General features: G+C 47.2%; 1 protein-coding gene and 1 pseudogene across 1 annotated transcript; both read right to left on the reverse strand.

Moving 5' to 3' along the window:
- Positions 1 to 314: 314 nt before the first annotated feature.
- On the reverse strand, positions 315 to 12,103 carry LOC103889574 (nitric oxide synthase, inducible-like). The gene is made up of 8 exons (XM_063719049.1): positions 12,064 to 12,103; positions 11,655 to 11,737; positions 6,268 to 6,475; positions 3,865 to 4,274; positions 3,473 to 3,555; positions 2,862 to 3,021; positions 2,327 to 2,521; positions 315 to 808 (listed from the first exon to the last, which is right to left on the reverse strand). The coding sequence occupies exons 1-8, from the start codon at positions 12,101 to 12,103 to the stop codon at positions 542 to 544; spliced, it is 1,446 nt and encodes a 481-aa protein (XP_063575119.1). The 3' UTR covers positions 315 to 541.
- Positions 12,104 to 14,383: 2,280 nt separating this feature from the next.
- LOC129051229 (ubiquitin carboxyl-terminal hydrolase 6-like) overlaps positions 14,384 to 19,208 on the reverse strand; it is a 48,565-nt pseudogene continuing 43,740 nt past the window's right edge.

Genomic DNA, 19,208 nt, shown 5'->3' on the forward strand with positions numbered 1-19,208 from the left:
CTTTGTGTGGGAGGCAGGCCTGCGCCACCTGCCCTACCACAGGTCTTTGGACCAGCATGAAGCTCCATCTGCTGCTGTCACACCTGGCAGCCATTTCAGAGGAGCCATGACCTGCCTGGGGTGTCCCTCTGTGGGGGATCTGTCCAGGCTGTGACACCCACCAGCTCCCCACTCTGTATAACTGAGGGCCACATTCCCTAAGAAACATCCCCCACCCCACCCCACACACATACAGTGTGATTAAAGTAAAATTCAATTCATGTAAATGTCTCCATCAAGGAATCATACAGAGAAGACCCAAGTGGCCGTTGGGAACAGAATAGGGTGCTCGTTTTTTAAACAGAGGCATAAATAATTTGCCGAAGGCAGTTAAATACACAGCACCTCCTGGTGGTCACTTGAAGTGGTGCACTCAGCAGCGGGTTCCATCTTTCACCCACTTGCCAGGCCTGGCATTGAAGATTTCATCTCCAAGGGACCAGGGAGGCCCCAGCTTGAGAGAGGAGGCTCCGATCAATCCAGGGTGCTACTTGGTAGGCAGTCAAGTAAAGGGCTTGATGGGGAACGAGGTGAGAAATAAGACCTGAGGCTGGGGGATATCACTTTCCTCCAACTCCCCAGGCCCTGTGACCTCGGATAATGCAGAGCTGGCTGCATCGTTAAGTTCTGTGCTGGCAGCTTTAACCCCTCCTGTGGGCCCTCCGAGCGCTGACATCTCCAGGCTGCTGGGCTGCACCGCCGCCCCCTCCTTCTTCGCCTCGTAGGGAAATACAGCACCAAAGATATCGTCATGAAAGTGCTTCTGGCTCTTTTAGGTAAAAACAGAGACCAACGTGTCAAGTCCAGGCTGGAATGAGCCCCTGGGGTTGCCCAACTTCCCTATGACATGGAGCTTCATGAGCCATCTGTCTTCCCAACTGTTATACTTAGATTGCGCTTGAATCTGGTTTAGACCCTAACCCTGTTCAGCACCTGCTCTGGAGCAGGCCCTCTAACCATTTCCAAAGCTTTACTTGGCATTCCCATTTCCTGTCCTGTGCTCATCCCCCACCCAAGACGCTCCAGGAAGTGTGAGCTCTGACATAAACACATTTGGGAAATGCTACTTCCTTTCTTTCCTCCCAGCCTTGAAGGGTCCCGATGCACAGCAGCACGTTGAAGGCTCCCAGAAGTCTTGTAGTAAAGCAATGTGCTTGCCTTGGCTTAACTAAGCATGTCCCAGGCTATTTGACCTTGTAACGTTTTGGATGCCAAACATCTACTGACTCATTTAACACATTTGGGGAAATGCCTGTTATCTCCTCACTGTTCTTCAAACACTCCAGCTTAACTCCCACCCCCGGGCCTTTGTATCTGCTGCCCTCTCCACAACAGCCCAGAGTGTTTCCCTCAGTATCCACGGGGCTCCTCCTCACCATCTCAGGTTTATTCTCAGACGCCGCCTTCCAGCTCCGCTTTCGCTGGCCACCCTATTTAAAATTACACTCCCCAGCGTTCCCTGGGCTGTTTCCTGCTGTTTTTCTCCGAAGCACTACACCTCTTCCTTGTTTGGGTTTGTCAGCCCCAGTGGAATGTAAATAATTTTTGCCTGATTCATTTACTGTTCTGTCCCTAGCACACAGTAGGTGCTCAATAAATATTCAGTTGAATGTATGAATGTGTCTTAGGGAGAGTATGGAAGTGACAATCACAGGCTTTGGAATCAGAGAGAGGCAGACTGAACTCTAGGCTCTCACTGCTGTAGACCCCATAGCCCCCTTCCCTCTGTAAAACGGGGTGCTTCCCTCATAAAGTCCTCGGCAGGACTGAAAGAAAAGTCACATGAGAATCCTTGGCAAGCACTTGGCCCAGTGTAAGCCCTTGATAAATATCACTATTACCTTCATCAATAAAATGCAAGCCCTTCCTGCTGGGGGGGTGAGGGTGAGCAGACGCCAGCCTCTCACAGGAGGTTCACAGGAGGTTCACAGGAGGCTGATGGGGGCAGCCTCACTCTCCCCTGTGTTCACAGCCTTGCTTTGGCCACACAGATACTTTCTGAAAGGGGGGTTTGGGGAGAGACCATGTAGACTTTCTTGCTCCCATTCCACAGATGGAAAAATGGGACACATTCACCCGACTTCTCAAAGCTGCCAACCAGTCCAGGATGTGCAGTGGGGCCTTCTGACAGCCCACCCAGCTCAGATCTCAGCCACTGCTAAGATTCCCTTGGGGTCCAGAACTTTTCTGGGCCTGACTCCCCTGGGTCTACCTGCCACCCCTGGTCCTGGCTCCAATGGCCTGTGCCCTTGGCCAGGACCCTCAGCCCATACACCCACTATTATACCTGGAGCTGAAAGAAATAGTCCTCGACCTGCTCCTCATTCAGGTTCAGCTTGGCAGCCACCAGCTGCTTCAGGGTGTGGGCCACATCCCAGGCCACGCACATAGCCCTGCAAACATAGAGGTGGCCCGGCTCCTTGTGGAGCACACAGAGCACCTTGCTGGCCAGCTGCTGCTGCAGGATGTCCTGAACATAGACCTAAAACCAGAGGAAACGGTGGGTCCAGTTCCTGGAGACAAGGTGGGCCACTAGAGACAAGGATTGCAGGCAGGCCTGCTGGCCTCAGGGAGGTGGGGAGAGGGCACTAAGGGCTGTGGAGTGAGTCCCCTCCCAGCCAGGACCTTACACGGGTCCAGACTCAGGATGAGGAGGAGCACAGATGCTCTGGGGGCTGGGCTGGGAGTAGAGAGATAAATGCTGGACACAGTCCTACCCTCAAGGGGCTCCCAGACTGTCTCTGAATTTGCCATGCTTCAACGAGGCATCAATGAAGGCAGTCCCCCTGCCCAGGGCTCTGCCTACACCCCTGAAAAGGTACCCTCTCAATGCAGACTGTCCATTGGGTCTCTGCAGGGTATGGATCCCGGGCTCCCCAGTTAGAAGGTCCAGGAGTCAGTCGGGAACTCTCTGCTCCTGCTCCACACAGGATGCCCAGTGGCCCCAGCACTGGGCACAGAGCACTGGGCCCGAGAGGTGCCCTGATGCGACAAATGTGTGAGAGCTGAGAGTCTATTCTGACACCTCAGGCTCAGAGGGCAACGCGGCCCTGGGGGCAGCTGAGCCCGTCTGAGGGCCACGGTGGAAGCATCGGCTGCCCTCCAGCCTTGCTGGGTTTGAGCGTAGCCAGCCTGGACCACCTCTCCCCCGGGAGTCACCTGTCCCAGGGGGCCTGCTAATGACCTTCAGCAGGCTGGGCTCTGGGCTCAACCTGCGTGTCACCTAGGTTAGTCCTGAACCTCTCCGGGCTTGTCACTTCTCTTGGAAGAGAGGGCGTAATGCTCTTCACAGCGCCACTCTGATGGTTGTGAATTACCTGCATTTTAGAGCTCAGGAGCTGCAGGCTCAGGGAGGCGAGGGGCCTGTGGGGACCCAGGGCTCACACTGGAGCCTGTGTGTGTAATGCTTCACCTGCTTTGAGGCTGCATTTACCTTGGGCTTGCCAGGCAGGCAGGAATAGGCTGTGGGCGCCGCAGGCAGCACCCCTTCTGGGCCATCTCCAGCATCTCCTCCTGCTAGATGGGGTCCTCATTTGGGCTGTGGCACTCGAACACCGGGGTCATGGGGCCTCCCCGCACTCCTGCAGGAGTCCCGGGCTGTTGTTACCACGTTGGCCAGCAGGGCGCTAGGGCTCAAAGCCGAACTGGAATTCTCACTTCACTCCCACAAGTATCCTGCTAGTTAATAGCATTATCCCCACTTTACAGGTGAGGAAACTGAGGCCCAGGGCATTCCAATCACTCATCCATAGTCACACAACTGAAAGTGCAGATGCAGGATTCCCTCAGCCCATCGGAGGTCAAAAGCAGGGACTTTCCCGTTACCTCCACTCCAGGGAGAGAGAGCCCCAGTTCCAATGCCGGAGACGGGAAGGCGGCCGTTCTCACCCACAGAGGCCCACACAGGGAGGCAAATTTGGGAGGTCTTCCCTCCAGAGAGGTCCAGGAATGGTTTGTGGGGCTACGGTTCTGCTCCTGGGCAGGCACTGGCCCCTGGTACCCTCCCACCTGGGAAGCCTTCAGCCATACCCTTGTGCTGGGAGTCAGGGAGCCACTGCTGCCAGAAACTGAGGGAGAGGGTGATGCCTGTGCCAGGCCCGACGAGGATGCAAGGATGGCAGGGGTCCTCGGGGAGCTAGCTGGAAGCCGTTGGCACTGAAGAGGACAGGAGAAGAGGGGGCCAGTCCTCAGACACCCTGGGCCCACGCACACACAGGATGGCTGGGGAGCTGGGCCTGTGGGGGACGGTTGTAGGGGGTGGAGAGGACAAGCGGCTCCTATTTGATTTCCCACGTCCTGCAGGCTGCTTCACTTCTGTCCAGCCACCAGCACCTCCCCCAGGTCCTTCTGAAAAAGGGCCAAGCTCACTGGACTCTGGGCCCTTCCAGCACTGCTGTCATCGCTGTCTCTGCTAGAGACAGCCATACCAGTGTGACCCCAGTGCCTTCTTTGTGGGCCAAGGGGCCCCGAGCGGCACCTAAACCCCAGATCCCTCCCTTTCCTCCCGGAACCCCCAGGGGTTGGTGGTCCCCCAGGGGACAGAGTGGAAGGGGTGTTTACTTCCGCACAAAGCAGGACACTGGGTCTTGGGGCTTCAGTTGTTGAGCCATGTGCTGCAGAGGCCCTGGTGCAGGGGACCCTGGCCTTCTGCAACGATACCACAAAGTGACCAACGTCCCCCCACTGCCCATGTGCAAACTGTACCAGCTGCTCCACCCACACCACGGCCTCCTTGGACGCCCCCACTCAGGCACTCTCAGGACTCAATGAGCAGCTGTTTGTCCTCCTGGTTCTGAGATCCACCCGCTGTGAGCCCAGAGCTGAGGAAGGTTGAAAGGGACTTAGAGAGGCTGAAAGTTGCTCCATCTTCCAATGCAGAAAGTGAGTCCCGGAGAGGAACAGTGACTTGGACAAGGTCACTCTGGTCATGGTGAAATCAGGACAGCTCAGCTTCCCTGACTCCTACTCCAGTGCTCCTTCCAAAGAGTTTCTCCAGGAACACTCCCAGCTCACTACTGAGCTCCACTGACAGCAACATGAAGTGACCCCTCAGGGTGGCTACTGCTGTGGGTGCTCATGAGCATGGCCCTTGCTGGTTGCAACCCTGGGTGGTAGATGAGCTCTGCACATTTCAGCCTGCTCTGACACCTCGCTTTCCTCCTCAGTGGCCCCTCCTGGGCTTGTAGAAACCCAGGAGGTTTCTCTGGGTTGCATTTCTTTTACAATGGCCCAGCACTTGAAGGAGGCCTCCAACCAATTGCAGAGGTCCCCCTGGTTTTCCTCGGGATTAAATTTTGCTCTCACAGGACATGTCTGCCTCTCCTCTCCTGGTCTGGGTGGGTGTTCTCTAGCAGGACAAACAGAGCCTCTGGCCAGTTTTTAGAAACGGTGTTTTTGCTTCCTAGAGGACAGAGGGCTCGGAAGTATAGGCAGCTCCCAGCTTTGCCAAATCAGGCAACACTCAGTTACAGAGGGCAGGGCAGGGGGCAGAGGCCAGTGGTGGAGCCAAGACCACCTGAAAGATGTTGGCCTCCCATTCTATGGCAGCGTCACCCCCTCTTCACTGCCCTCAGTGACCCTGACCTTTCCTTCTTGGCTTCTGCACAATGAGAATCATCTAATTATTTCTACACTCATCTCTCCACTGCTGCCTCTAGATGCTCCCTGAGGGCAGGGCTGATGTCTGTTGTATTTCCACACCTGCCCCAGTGCTGAGCACGGACAGATGTGAAATAAACCGTCACTGAGTGAGCTCAGTGAGTGAGTGAACAACCAATGCAGAATCTCCCCTGCGTTCAGGCTGCACAATCAGGAAGACTAAGGACCACTGGGCTCTCACCAGGGTTGGGTGCTCTCCACGTCTGATCTCATTAAATTGTCCCAAGAGTAGTGGGATAGTGGAGTGGTGGAGGACTTGGACTCAGCAGTTAGACCACCCAGGTCCAAATCTCAGCTCTCCACTTACTAACAGTGTGACTTTCTGTGCCACCTGTAAAATGCACACAGTACCTACCCTACATGGTAACTGATCATATACATACAGAAGGCTTGGTTTAGTGCCTGGTTCGTAGAGATCTCTCCCACATGCCTCCTATTACCGTTAACAACTCTGGGCTGTGGGTGTTCCCTCCCTCCTTGAACTGATGAGGGAGCTGAAGCTGAGTTGATGAACAGATGTCCAATAAGGGGCGGAGCGCGGCTGCTCCACAGCCTCTGCCCCAGGCTCACCTCGGGTGTGGTACATGAGCACAGCCACAGTCAGGTGGATCTCCGTGGGCGTGTGATCCTGGGAGGAGCTGATGGAGTAAAACCTGGGCTTCAGAATGGGGAGAAGGGAGAGCAGGAAGCCAGCAGACACCTGCAGGGACAGGAACTCCTCCAGCACCTCCAGGAACGTGGGGCTGTTGGTGAACTTCCACTTGCTGTGTTCTGAGGACTGAAAGCCAAGGGTGATGTGAGCGACTCAGGGCGCCTGCCCCGCTTTGGGGAAAAGGCTGTCACAACTCAGTATTCATTCATTCCTTCACTCACCCAACAAACAAGTCCATGTGCCAGGCATTGTCCAGGGTGCTGAGACTACCAAGCTTGAGAAGAAATAGTTCCTGTCCTGGAGGAACTCAGTCCAGTACATTTATCTAACTTATGTGACCTCCACTGTCAGCAGCTCATGGGCAGGGGTCAAATCTTTGTTGAATGGCACTTTCCCCAGCTGTCGTATCCTAGGCAGTTTGGGTGGTAGGTGGGCAAATCATTAAAAACAAATCAAAATCTCTAGTGAGAAAATCTTTTTCATTGTCTTTCAATCTTCCCTAATCCTTTGAGGGGTCTGTTGCTAGGCTAGGCTTACTCTCAAACCCTTGTAAATCTGTCCCTCCTGCCTGAAAACGCTCTTCCTCAGCCCTTGCTTTTATCAAACAGAGCAAAAGCAGCTCTCAAGCTCAGAAGTTTTACCACTCTAGAATTTAATGATATAGTTTTGTTTTATTGCATTTATTTTTGTGATTACTTTCCATTAATGGCAAGTGACATTATTTTTCTATTTAGAGTGATTTAAAATTTTTCTTAAAACACAGGTAATCAAATTTTAAAAACTGAGTTGATTTCTATGAAAATATTAAGTAATGGTGTAGGTTCTACACAGATATGACACTATGGAACAGATGGTTCCTGGAATTTGGGAAATGTTGATGGGCGGCGTTCCCTAACCTGGCTCTGCTTAGAACGTTAATGGGTGGCGTTCCCTAACCTGGCACTGCTTTGATAGGGGAGACACCTCTGAACGCACTAGTGTTTGTTGTGCCATTTAGATCTACTGGGTTCTGATAACTCATGGGTCTTTTTTTTTTCTTTTTAAATAAATAATTACCTTTTCTTGATCACTATTGTACAAAATTTGGAAATACAGAAGGACATGTAGAATAAAAGAAAATATAGAAAAATATACAGAATAGAATGAAAAATCACTCATCATCTCGCCACTCAGAAATAACCACTCCTAATATATTGGTAAATGTTTTTCTCTCTGTGCACCAACATAGCTGTTATTATAGTACATATATTTTATTTTCATAGCCTGTTTTATTTCCTTAACCTCATAGTATAAGCATGTTCCATATCATTCAAAATTCTTTATAAACATGGTTCTAAATGGCTGTAAGGTATTTAATGTAGAGAAGCCTCATAATGGATTTAATCATTCCCTAGCTGTTGGACATTTAACTATTCTCCAAATGTTGGGTTGTTTCTGGTTCTGCCTATTATCATGTTGTGATGAATATATTTTTGTTTGTGTGTTTGTTTAATAGACAGGTCTCACTCTGTTGCCCAGCTGAAATGCAGTCATGTGATCATAGCCCACTGTAGCCTCAAATTCCTGGGCTCAAGCAATCTTCTTCCCTCATCCTCCCAAAGCACTGGAATTACAGGTGTGAGCCACGGCACCTGGCCTGAATATTTTTATGCACAGCTCTTTGTCTTTATTTTAGATTGTTTCCTTACAGTAATTTCAGAAGTGGCATTCCCAAATGGGAAGATTTTGTAAGGCTTTTGGGATACATATTGCTGGACTTTTTTTTAGAAGGATGAAACATGAAGGTATTCAGATCCCCTGGACCTACATGATGAGACATACCCTAATTTGTGTGTGGGGTGGTGTTGTCACTAAAAAGAGCTCAGATTCTGCTACATTGGGCAAGTTACCCAACTTCACCAACTCCTGTTGGTGCAGGTCTAAGTAGTCACTTCCCAGAAATCCAAGAGTGACTGTTCTTCATAGCTAGGCTCATGAGTGCTCATATTTTAGCTTTAAAATTACAGATGTGGGCTGGGCATGGTGGCTCACGACTGTAATCCCTGCACTTTGGGAGGCCGAGGTGGGTGGATCACTTGAGGTAAGGAATTCAAGACCAGCCTGGCCAACATGGTAAAAACCCATCTCTACTAAGAAAACATAAAAGTTAACTGGGCATGGTGATGCGTGCCTGCAGTCTCAGCTACTTGGGAGGCTGAGTCAGGAGAATCACTTGAACCTGGGAGGCAGTGCTTTCAGTGAGCCGAGATCGTGCCACTGCACTCCAGCCTGGGCGACAGAGCGAGGCTCCAAAGTACAGATGTCATTAACTTCAGTTTGTGTTATTTCCCTTTCACGAGAAGGGCTCAACAAAAATATTTGGGAAAATTACTCGTCTCAACAGCCTAAAATGCTTTTTTTGTAGCAGAAGTAGGAAAGGTTTGACCAAACATACCTGACATTAGGAAGAAATGCAACGGGGGCTCACGCTTCCTGGTGTCCACGATGCATGTGCCAGGAGCCGAGCAGAGGGCCTGGTGTTGAGCATTTCTAATCTTCCCAAGCAGCTTTCCCCACCATGGATTACACAAAACATTGATTCTGCAGGATGCTAACAGGTATTCCTTGCAAAAAGGATTCTGTTGTTTAGAAAAACTGAGTTAATGAAAGTGGAACCCATTCTTTTGTTATTTGAGAATTCCCAAGATGAAGATATGTTATTGAGCATTTGCCAAACTCAAAAAAATCATTTGCCAAAACCCTTTTCCATCTCATGGGATTGATGTTCCAAAGACCAAACTTTGAGAATCACTGCTGACAACAAGCTTACAATATAATATTTCTCTTTGTATCTCACAAATAGGAAAGCTGAGGTCAGGTAAATTGACCAAGATAGCAAAGCCTAGTGATTCAAGGACTCAGTGTTGGAACCCAGAGCCACCTGACTTCAAACTCATGTTCTGTTCCACTCTCTCCCTGAGAGCGGCTCAGACTGTAGGGTGTCCCTGATCCAAGTGAGTGCCTGAAGTTAGAGGGCGAATATGAAATCAATATCAGAGCTTGAATGGAGAATCCCAAACTGACTGTGTTGATCCTGGAGACTGGACCACACTAGAAACTGATGCAGGGTGAATAAGCCAAGGAAATGAGCAGCCTGGAAGCTGAGCATGAGGAAGGCAGTTGGGATAAATTTCGGGGACTGCATGGACAGCTGTGTCATGGCATCAGCTGGCTTATGGAGGAACAGGATTCATCTCTTGTACCTGGGGTAAGGTGGAGAGAGGAGGAGGAATAATATTCTATTTGAGGGCTGCCCAAGACTCTCCTCTTATTGCCTCGCAGCTCTTGATTACGTTAATTCTCCATGCTTCCCACTATGAAATCATCAAGTATTCTTTTGTCTCCTGTTGTCCCCAAAGCCTCAGCCTGGGCTGTTTGCTTCTAGGGCTCTGCTTTTCCACAGCTTTAAAACCTCTCCGTGTGCATTATTCTGGCTTCAGAGGTGTGGAAGAAATGGATTCTGATAACACAATAGCATAATATCTAAAGCACTGCTGGTCCATGCACTAGACGAAGATTCATGTCCCAGGCGCTGGTCTAGGCACCACAGATACATTAGTGAGCCAGCCGGACACAAATTCCCGGCCTCATGGCATAGCCCTTCACCGAGGGAGAGACGGTAAGCCAGATATAGAAGTCAAATTCTAGACAGTGATCCGCAATAAGGAGAAAAGGGGGAGGGGCCTGGCATTTCAGATTGGGTGTCCAGAGGGCCTTACTGAGAAGGGGCTTTTTAATTTCCATCACAGCCTTTTGAGCAGAGAAGGGATTTAACATTTGTTGCACTTCTGGCAGCTGACAGGCATTGCACACTTATATATCCCATATTTTCTTTTCCTCTATAACTTAACAGATGAAGAAAGTGAGGCTCCGAGTAGGCAAGTCATTTTTCCTCATTAGAAACTGGTTCTGACACCAGAAAGCCCACGCTCTCTCTGCAATCTCACATTCTCTTCTTGAAATAACCGGGCCAGCCACTATGTTACCCCACTTTATAGGAAAAGAAACAGAGGCCAGAAAACCCTGGGGGCCTGCAGAGCTGGGACTGGAGTTCATGTCACCTAACACCCAGTCCAGTTTTCTTTCTGCTTTAGTAGACTGGGAGCAATGAGTATAGGATCGGTTTTTTGTTTTTTGTTTTTTTGCCTTTGGTTGTCTTTTGTTGTTGTTGTTGTTGAGATGGAGTCTCGCTCTGTCACCCAGACTGGAGTGCAGTGGTGCGATCTCGGCTCACTGCACCGCCACTTCCTGGGTTCAAGCGACTCTCCCACCTCAGTGTCCCGAGTAACTGGGACTACAGGTGCCCGCCACCACATCCAGCTAATTTTTTGTCTTTTTAGTAGAGACGGGGTTTCACTGTGTTAGCCAGGATGGTCTCGATCTCCTGACCTCGTGATCTGCTTGCCTCAGCCTCCCAAAGTGCTGGGATTACAGGCATGAGCCACCGCGCCTGGCCTGTTCTTTCTTTTTTACCGGCATACAGAAAGAAACAAAAGACTCAGGGCTTGTCAAAACTTCTATGCCTGTGAAATGATAGAAGTTGACTTAACAAGAAGCAGCAGTGACCAAATGACTCCGCACCCGATTTGCACCGCACAGGTCTCTTGAACAGCTGCGAGGAGACTAAAGCCTTCTAAACACTTCCGGTGGAAGGATGGGCCACAGGCCAGCAGCATGGGCAGGACCTGGGAGTGTGTTAGATGTGCAGAATCTCAGGCCCCATCCCAGACCTACTGGATCAGAATCTGCATGCTAACCAGGTGATCGTATACATGTTAAAGTGTAAGAAGCCCTGCTCTGACTGCCCCATCCCGTGGTGCAATGAGGCTGGGTGTCCCCACAGAGCAATCAGCAAGCCTAGGTATAGTTATGGGAAGACTCATGCCAGGTAGGACTGCGGAGCTGGGGTGACATGGGCAGAGGCCTCTGCAGAAGCTTAGCTCTGGTTCCCCTAGCAGTGGCAGCTCATTTTAGAGGGACCGAAGGGGAGGGTATGGGATGGTGGTGTTTCTGTTTCATTTACTGTCCCATTGAGACTAGGACTGATGGAAGAGATATTCTCTACGACCTGCTGAAACCTGAGAAGGAATCTGCAGGAATAACCAGAGCCTTTAGAGCTTACTAATTCTGATATTTGGAGCCCTTTGCAAGGTTTAATTCAATGTATTATTTACTGATGACCTACTGTGTGCCAGACATTGCACTAGGTACTGGGAATACAAAGGGAATAAAATGTCCTAGTGTTGTATTGGGACAGGAGGGTCACATTCTTGCACGTGTCTGTGTTTGGGGATGAGATGAGTGAGGGGCGGGCCTGCAGGGATAGAGCAATTGCATACTCGGTGTCACCTGGGTCCCGAGGGGTAGGATGAAGGACAGGTTAAGGAAGGCTTCCTGGAGGAGGTGGCTCCTAAGCTGTCAAGTAGGCTAAGAAATGCTCTATGCATGGGCTACCCCCTTCCATACACTCGCCACACACACTCACTCACATGCACTCACACACAGACTCCCACCGACACTCACACATCCGCATCCACACACACACTCACAGGCATGTATACCTACTCCATCCACACACACACTCACATGCACTCACAATCTCCCACCCACACTCACAATGCACATCCACACACACACTCACAGCATGTATACCTACTCCATCCACACACACTCACATGCACTCACAATCTCCCACCCATACTCACACATCCGCATCCACACGCACACTCACAGCATGTATACTACTCCATCCACACACACACACATAGGCACATTCACATACACCCACATATGTGCACATGCACACACCACATATTGTAGTATTTTTCTGGGGAAACAGAGAAACAGTCACTCTTTTGAAGAACCTCAGAAACTGCACAAGAAGAGCTCTTGATTTATCATCAAAATTCAGATAAAGTTGAAGGTCTAACTTCCAAGAAGATCTAGACTGTTTTCCAGATCGTTATAAATGCATCTTCAGACATGAAAGAGCACCTCACGGTTGCATTCAGATACCTCCTGGGATGTGATTTAGTCTTGATGATTATCATTACATGTCAGTGAATACAGTTTGATGGAAACTTTTAGGGAAACAAAAATTTTCAGAAACTGTCCCCAGATTTACTGTAGTAGTAGTCAACTGTGAGGATGCATTTTTTGACCAGGCAACTATTGTTGAGGGTCTTATACCTGACTTGGAGAGGTGTGTTTGTGCCTTTTAGGTAAGATGAGGAATAGAGGGCCCTCAGACTTAAGAGCTACATGTGATATTTGAGATAAATTGATCCTGAACATTTTTCCCAAGTCAGAGTTCTCATTATTTGTCTCCTTGATACCAATAGAGTAAAATGTAAAATGGCTCACCACATGGTCAAAGCCCCTCCCTTCCAACTGGCCACATCCTGGCTTTCCCGGGCTCTTTCTACTAAACCCAAGCTCTGTGTTCCAAAAAATCATCCTGTCCTCAAATCTCTGTACCTCGTTCTCTGCCGAAGCCATGCCCAAGCAGTTCCCTTTGCCTGGTATGTTTCCCTCTCCCATTTACCTGCAACACTGCCCGTCAATGTCTTCAATGTGAGGTTCCAGCCCCACCTTCTAGAAGCTTCCAGAAGCCAGTATTGGGCTATGGCATTAAACAGCCTGTGTTCAAACTCCAGCTCTGTCATTGACAGGGTGACTCAGAGTATGTGGGTCCTTTTGAGCCCATGTTTTCTAATCTTTAAAAAAGAGGGAGGGGAAAATATTTACTTCACACTTTTATTTAGTTTGTCAAAGATTAAATGAGACAATGTGAGTGAAACTGACCAGCATATAGGAGATAGTCAAGAAATATTTCAGTGGATAATAGCATTTCTCTCCTGAAGAAGTTGGATTAACCCTCTCTTCTACAGTCCGGAACGATCTGTACCTTATACAGCTGCCTTGAATCTGAGGTTTCTGGGTTTGTGAGGTGGGCTCATCTTGGTCTCTTGCCTGGTGACTTTAGCATAATCCTTGCTCAAAAAATTAAATTAAATGAAATAGACTCTTTGGGTTTCGCTTTCTTTTTTTCTGCCACATTCCTTCTAACAGCCACTGAGCCTGAAGACAGCAAAGCTGCCCAGACTTTTCTCCTAGGCTCCAGCCCCTCCTGTCTGACTGCTCAAAAGAATCTCAGCAAGCAGGTCTCACAGGCACCTCAAATCCAGGCTGTGTAAACCTGAACTGCCTGTGTCCACACTCCTATATCCTAGAACCATGGCTCTCAAATGTGGGTGTTTTTGCCTTCCAGGTGACATCTGGCAGGGTCTGGGGATGTTTTTCTTTGTCACAACTAGGACAGAGGGTACTTCCTGGTGTCTTGTAGGCAGAGGTCAGTGGTGCTGCTGAACATCCCACACTGCATAGGACAGTCTCCGTAACAAGGACTGATCCTGCCCCAAGTGTCACTAGTGCCAGTTTGAGAAATCCTGCTCTAGAGGGAGCCTTTACCTGGTAGGTCAGGCCATTGCACCGCTCTGCTCACAATCCCCCGGGACTGGTGTTGTGGAAGACAATTTTTCCACGGACTGGGGGGATGGGGGGAATGGTTTCAGGATAAAACTGTTCCACCTCAAATCATCAGGCATTAGATTCTCATAAGGAGCGCACAACCTAGATTGCTAGCACGCGCAGTTCACAATAGGGTTCGTTCTCCTGTGAGAATGGCATGCCGCTGCTGATCTAACAGGAGGCAGAGTTCAGGCAGTAATGGGAGCAAGGGGGAGTGACTCTAAATACAGCTCACCGCTCACCTCCTGCTGTGCAGCCCGGTTCCTAACAGGCCATGGACGGTACTGGTCTGTAGCCCAGGAGTTGGGGAATCCTGCTCTACAGAGTTTCCAACTTCAGAGATGAAGCATCCCCTCTTTAAGTCAGGAAGAAATTATTCAAGTAGGAGAATTAAAACAGGATCACAGAGAGGGAGGCTGAAGAATTTGACTTTCTGTGTTTACTTGTATGAGGAAAAACAGCACATAGAGGCATCCACAGTATTTAATTTGTTTGGATAATAGTTACAGATAAACAGGTACACCCCATATACAATTACCAATGCTTTTTATACAGTTCATATTTCAGTACATCAACATTATTTTATTCACACTCTATTTATGTACATTAACATCTTTCTAAAGTCAGTGCATTAACAAGTTTTATACAGTAATTTACAAGGTGAATGTAGTTAATAGTTAATTTAATAAATGTTCCGCTAGTTCATGAATTAAAAAAATTAATTACAACCAGTATAACAAACATAGATCAAACAACATTAGTAGATTGTGCTACCTGCTTAAGTAAAACATCTGTAAAGAAACTATTTAAAATCTTCCACTTTTTAATGGGACATGTCCAGGTATAAAAGGACAGATTTTATATACTGAAAATCTTGAAACTATAAAGTATGCATTTTGTCCGACTTTATTACATTGACAATTTAGGCCACTCCTACCTACTTGCAATTAAATTTTTTCTGAAAAGGATTTCAATTTAGGTAGCCATTTAAGATAACCTTTCCAAATGCTCTGAGAACTAGATATTCATAGTTACTGGCCTCAGATATCAGAACACAAATGCTTAGTTACACTGGTAATTACTACGTATGAGGAAGAAAGGGTAGTGGAATCTGACAATTAATGAGAATCAACTTGCAGGGTCTAAATGAATAAACAAAGACCAAAAATAAGGTGAAACATTTCCTTCAAGTATATATTAAAAAACTACACGAAAAAAATTCTACCTGAAATAAATAATATTTATACTTTTGTTCCAGTCTTGAATAATTAGAGGAAAAAATGAAATAAACAAAGAGACATAACTTTCAATGACTACTGTAAAATTAAAAAAGGCAAATATCAAAATAAAAAAATTAGTGAACATGCAAACAAAGCAAAACTAAAGTTGACTTCCTAAAACCACCAATTTCATTAAATATACTTATGAACTCCTAATGACTGGGATGTGTTTTGTTGGTAATTTATAGCTCTTAGAGCCATCAAATACACACAAGCAAGTTCATTTGCATGTGTTCTCTTTTTCAAAGTGCAAAATAAACACGGAAAAGAACAACCACTAATTGTGAAACATGATCTAGCTCCGATGCCGCTTACCTTCCCAGAAGCTCTTGTTGCAACATGTGCACGTGAAGATGGTGCAAATATTGGCAACTGCTCCCCTTCCCTCAGCATGGGCGGGGCCGGGGGTGCAGAATACATTTCTGAGGATACTTGAAGTATCCTAAATGTAAGATGCCTCCACTGGGAGGGCCATGGTAGCTGGATTTCCCAGGATGTTTTTCTTTCTACTGGGTCTCCCTCTGGGTGGAAGGCACATAGCTCTTAAGAGAGCCTCCCTTTCAGACTGACCACTCTATGCCCCTGCCACCAATGACTGGTTGTGTCTCAAACATAAACACAACGGCAAAGACAAAAAGCAAGAAAGACAAAGAAAGGGTATGGAAACTTTAAAAAATAAATTGAAAAATCCTCGCCCATGCCGTAAGAATCATTTGCACACCTTCATGATCTGGCTTTCTCCATCTTGTCAATATAATGGAATAAACTTCAGGAAGAAGGAGGTAGCATATCATGTCATCCCTAGACAACATTACAATTTTTTGTTTTTTACTTTGACTCCAAGGAAATCTTTAATATTTGTTATGATTATTGGTAAACTCTATACTCACTACATATTTGTTCATATCTGGACAAGCACAATTGAATTCTTATTTGGTCCCAGGTGACTGGTGCCAAATCTTTTGTTTACAGGCTAATGGTGGGATCTGCCTGAAAGTTCTCTATCGGACAACTTGTATGAGACTTCAAAATAAAATTATTACTACTCTTAAAGTTAACTATTTTAATTAGAATTTGTATTCTAACAGGATAAAATAACTACATTTAGCTTGCCTTTCAGTGACGCTTTTGCCAAGTATCACCTACAAGGAGTCATCTCCCTCACCACCAAGCTGTCTAGCAGCCAGAGTGGTAGCTTTATTATAACATACAGTACTTTTTGTAATCAGACTCAAAGTCTTCATCCATACTGCTTGTGTCTGCCATCTTTTTGCCATCAATCTTTGGCAGAAATTGTGCATAGTCTATCCCCTGCTGCTCATAGAAAAGAATGTAGGCAGAGTCGGTGTCAATTTCATCAGGGTGACATTCCTGAAAGGGCAAGAAAAACCTTTAACAAAAAGCCATCGCTATTATGGCTCTAAATCCTTGCCAGGAAAGGGAAGACCAACCCTCTGTAATTACTAAACCTGATTGCTTCCAATAAGCTCACTAGTTTGGCTGTCTCACATCTGCCCCTTTAAAATGAGCCCCATTATTTCCAATGTTTGCTTTGGGGAAAATATTTTGACCATAGATAAGTCAGAACAGAATGACCTAAAACCCCATCAAATTCTATTTATTTATTTTGTATTTATTTATTTATTTTTTTGAGATGGAGTCTCACTCTGTCACCAGGCTGGTGTGTACTGGTGTGATCTCAGCTCACTGCAACCTCTGCCTCCTGGGTTCAAGTGATTCTCCTGCCTCAGCCTCCCGAGTAGCTGGGACTACAGGCATGTGCCACCACGCCTGGCTAATTTTTTGTATTTTTAGTAGAGACGGGGTTTCACCATATTAGCCAGGATGGTCTCGATCTCCTGACTTCATCATCTGCCCACCTTGGCCTCCCAAAGTGCTGGGATTACAGGCGTGAGCCACGGCGCTTGGCCCAACCCCATCGAATTCTAACAGTCTAGAGGATAGGAGCTTTTTGCATTAACTAACTCCTTTTTTTTTTTTTTTTTGAGACAGATCTTGCTCTGTTGCCCAGGCTGGAGTGCAGTGGTGCAGTCTTGGCTCACTGCAACCTCCACCTCCCAGGTTCAAGCCATTCTGCCTTAGCCTCCCGAGTAGCTGGGATTACAGGCATGCGCCAACATGCCCAACTAATTTTTGTATTTTTAGTAGAGATGGGGTTTCACCATCTTGGCCAGTCTGGTCTCGAACTCCTGACATCAAGTGATCCACCTCCTAAGCCTGCCTCAGCCTCCCAAAGTGCTGGGATTACAGGCATGAGCCACTGCGCCCGGTCAACTAAATCTTTATTTTTCCTCACTACTCATGTTTTCATTCCCTACTCTGCATATCACTTTTGTTCCTTTAATACTGACAGCATCTATATATTGATTCTAGCAGAAATATCTACTTCCTATTCAAGAGATAGTCCATTATTTCAACAAATGTTCCCCAGTTCTGTTGATATTCTGTTTCTAACTTTCATTCAAAGATTGATAATGTTTACCTCACAGATGCTGTCATTGTAGCAGTACCACTTGCAGTTTGGATTTTTGGCATAAGTGACGTAATGGCCCCCACTCAGAATTCCTGAATGGCACTGTAAGAGATAAGAGAGTGGAGGTATGTTAGTAGTTAACTGTACTATGGCCAGGATATAGCACTAGGATCTGAGCAGAAGAACACTGGTCATGTAAATGATCAGTAGGTGAGAAAATATTTTAGAACCCTCTAACTTTCTCTAAAACCAAAATAAGCAAAAAGCAAACTACAAAAGTCATAAGCTCCAAGTCTTGTGTGGATAAACAATCATTTTATAATGTAATTACTATTATTATTATTATTATTTTGAGACAGGGGCTTGCTCTATCACCCAGGCTGGGGTGCAGTTGAGTGATCACAACTCTCTAAAGACTTGACCTCCTGGGCTCAGGTGATCCTCCTGCCTCAGCCTTCCAAGTAGCTGGGACCACAGACACATGCCACCATACCTTGCTCCATTTTAAAATTATTTGTAGAGATGGGGCCCAGGCTGGTCTCAAACTCCTGGGCTCAAGGGATCCTCCTGCCTCAGCCTCTAAAGTGCTGGGATTACAGGTGTGAGCCACCACACCTGGGCAGGCCCAGATTTCTATGTTAACTTTGTCTGTCACTAAGCTCAATGCTAGGAAATAAGCAGGACCTGAAAAATACTTGTTCATGAATACATGAAGACAAGTGAACAAAACACAGACCACTCTCTGAAAACCATACAATAAACCACATACTGAAATTGCATATAGATTATAAATAGGCTTAATATGAGTGTCTTCTCTTTGGTCATCAGTGCTGTCTTCTTCACTGTGGTTTCCAAGCTGACCATTGCTGTAGCCATTACCACAGCCATTGCCACATGCTTCATACTCATAAAGGAACCCATTGGCCAAAGCTACCTCATGGTTCTGAGGAGTGACCAGCTCTGGTTGACTGTCCCCCCGCATATGCCCTCAGCTCAAGGTGTCAGCCAGCTCACAGGTCTGCCCAGCCCCATTCTCTTGGCTGGCATCCAAGTTCTTCTTACTACTTGACAGTTTATTTTTGCTGCCAATCTGGGGCAGCTGGAGCCTCCCTTTGCTCCTCCCTAAAGTCTGTGGGCTGCTATTAGGGCTGCTGTTTTTGCTGGAGGGACAGCTGGTTCCACTTTTTCTTGATGAAGAAGGAGAATCTGTGAACAGGACAGAAGATTCACAAATCCAAATGCCACAGAGTAAGCCAGCCCCAAATGCTAACTCTGAGGTTAGCTTCGCAACTGTACACACAAAGGTAAAGACAGGGGAGTCGTGACTGGCTACCCTTTAGTTCCTATTATGTAGCCAGTAAGTTACATTTTTGTCTTCTTCAATGCTGAGTCCCTATAAGCAACAATGTCCTGAAAATGTAAAGTACATTATAGGGACTCAGAAAACAGCAGAAAGATGATTTATGTCAGATTCAGTTGAAAAAAATCTAACTATTAGAATAAGGAGTTTTCCAAA

The sequence above is a fragment of the Pongo abelii genome, chromosome 19, assembly GCF_028885655.2.
Source record: "Pongo abelii isolate AG06213 chromosome 19, NHGRI_mPonAbe1-v2.0_pri, whole genome shotgun sequence".
Lineage (NCBI taxonomy): Eukaryota > Metazoa > Chordata > Mammalia > Primates > Hominidae > Pongo > Pongo abelii.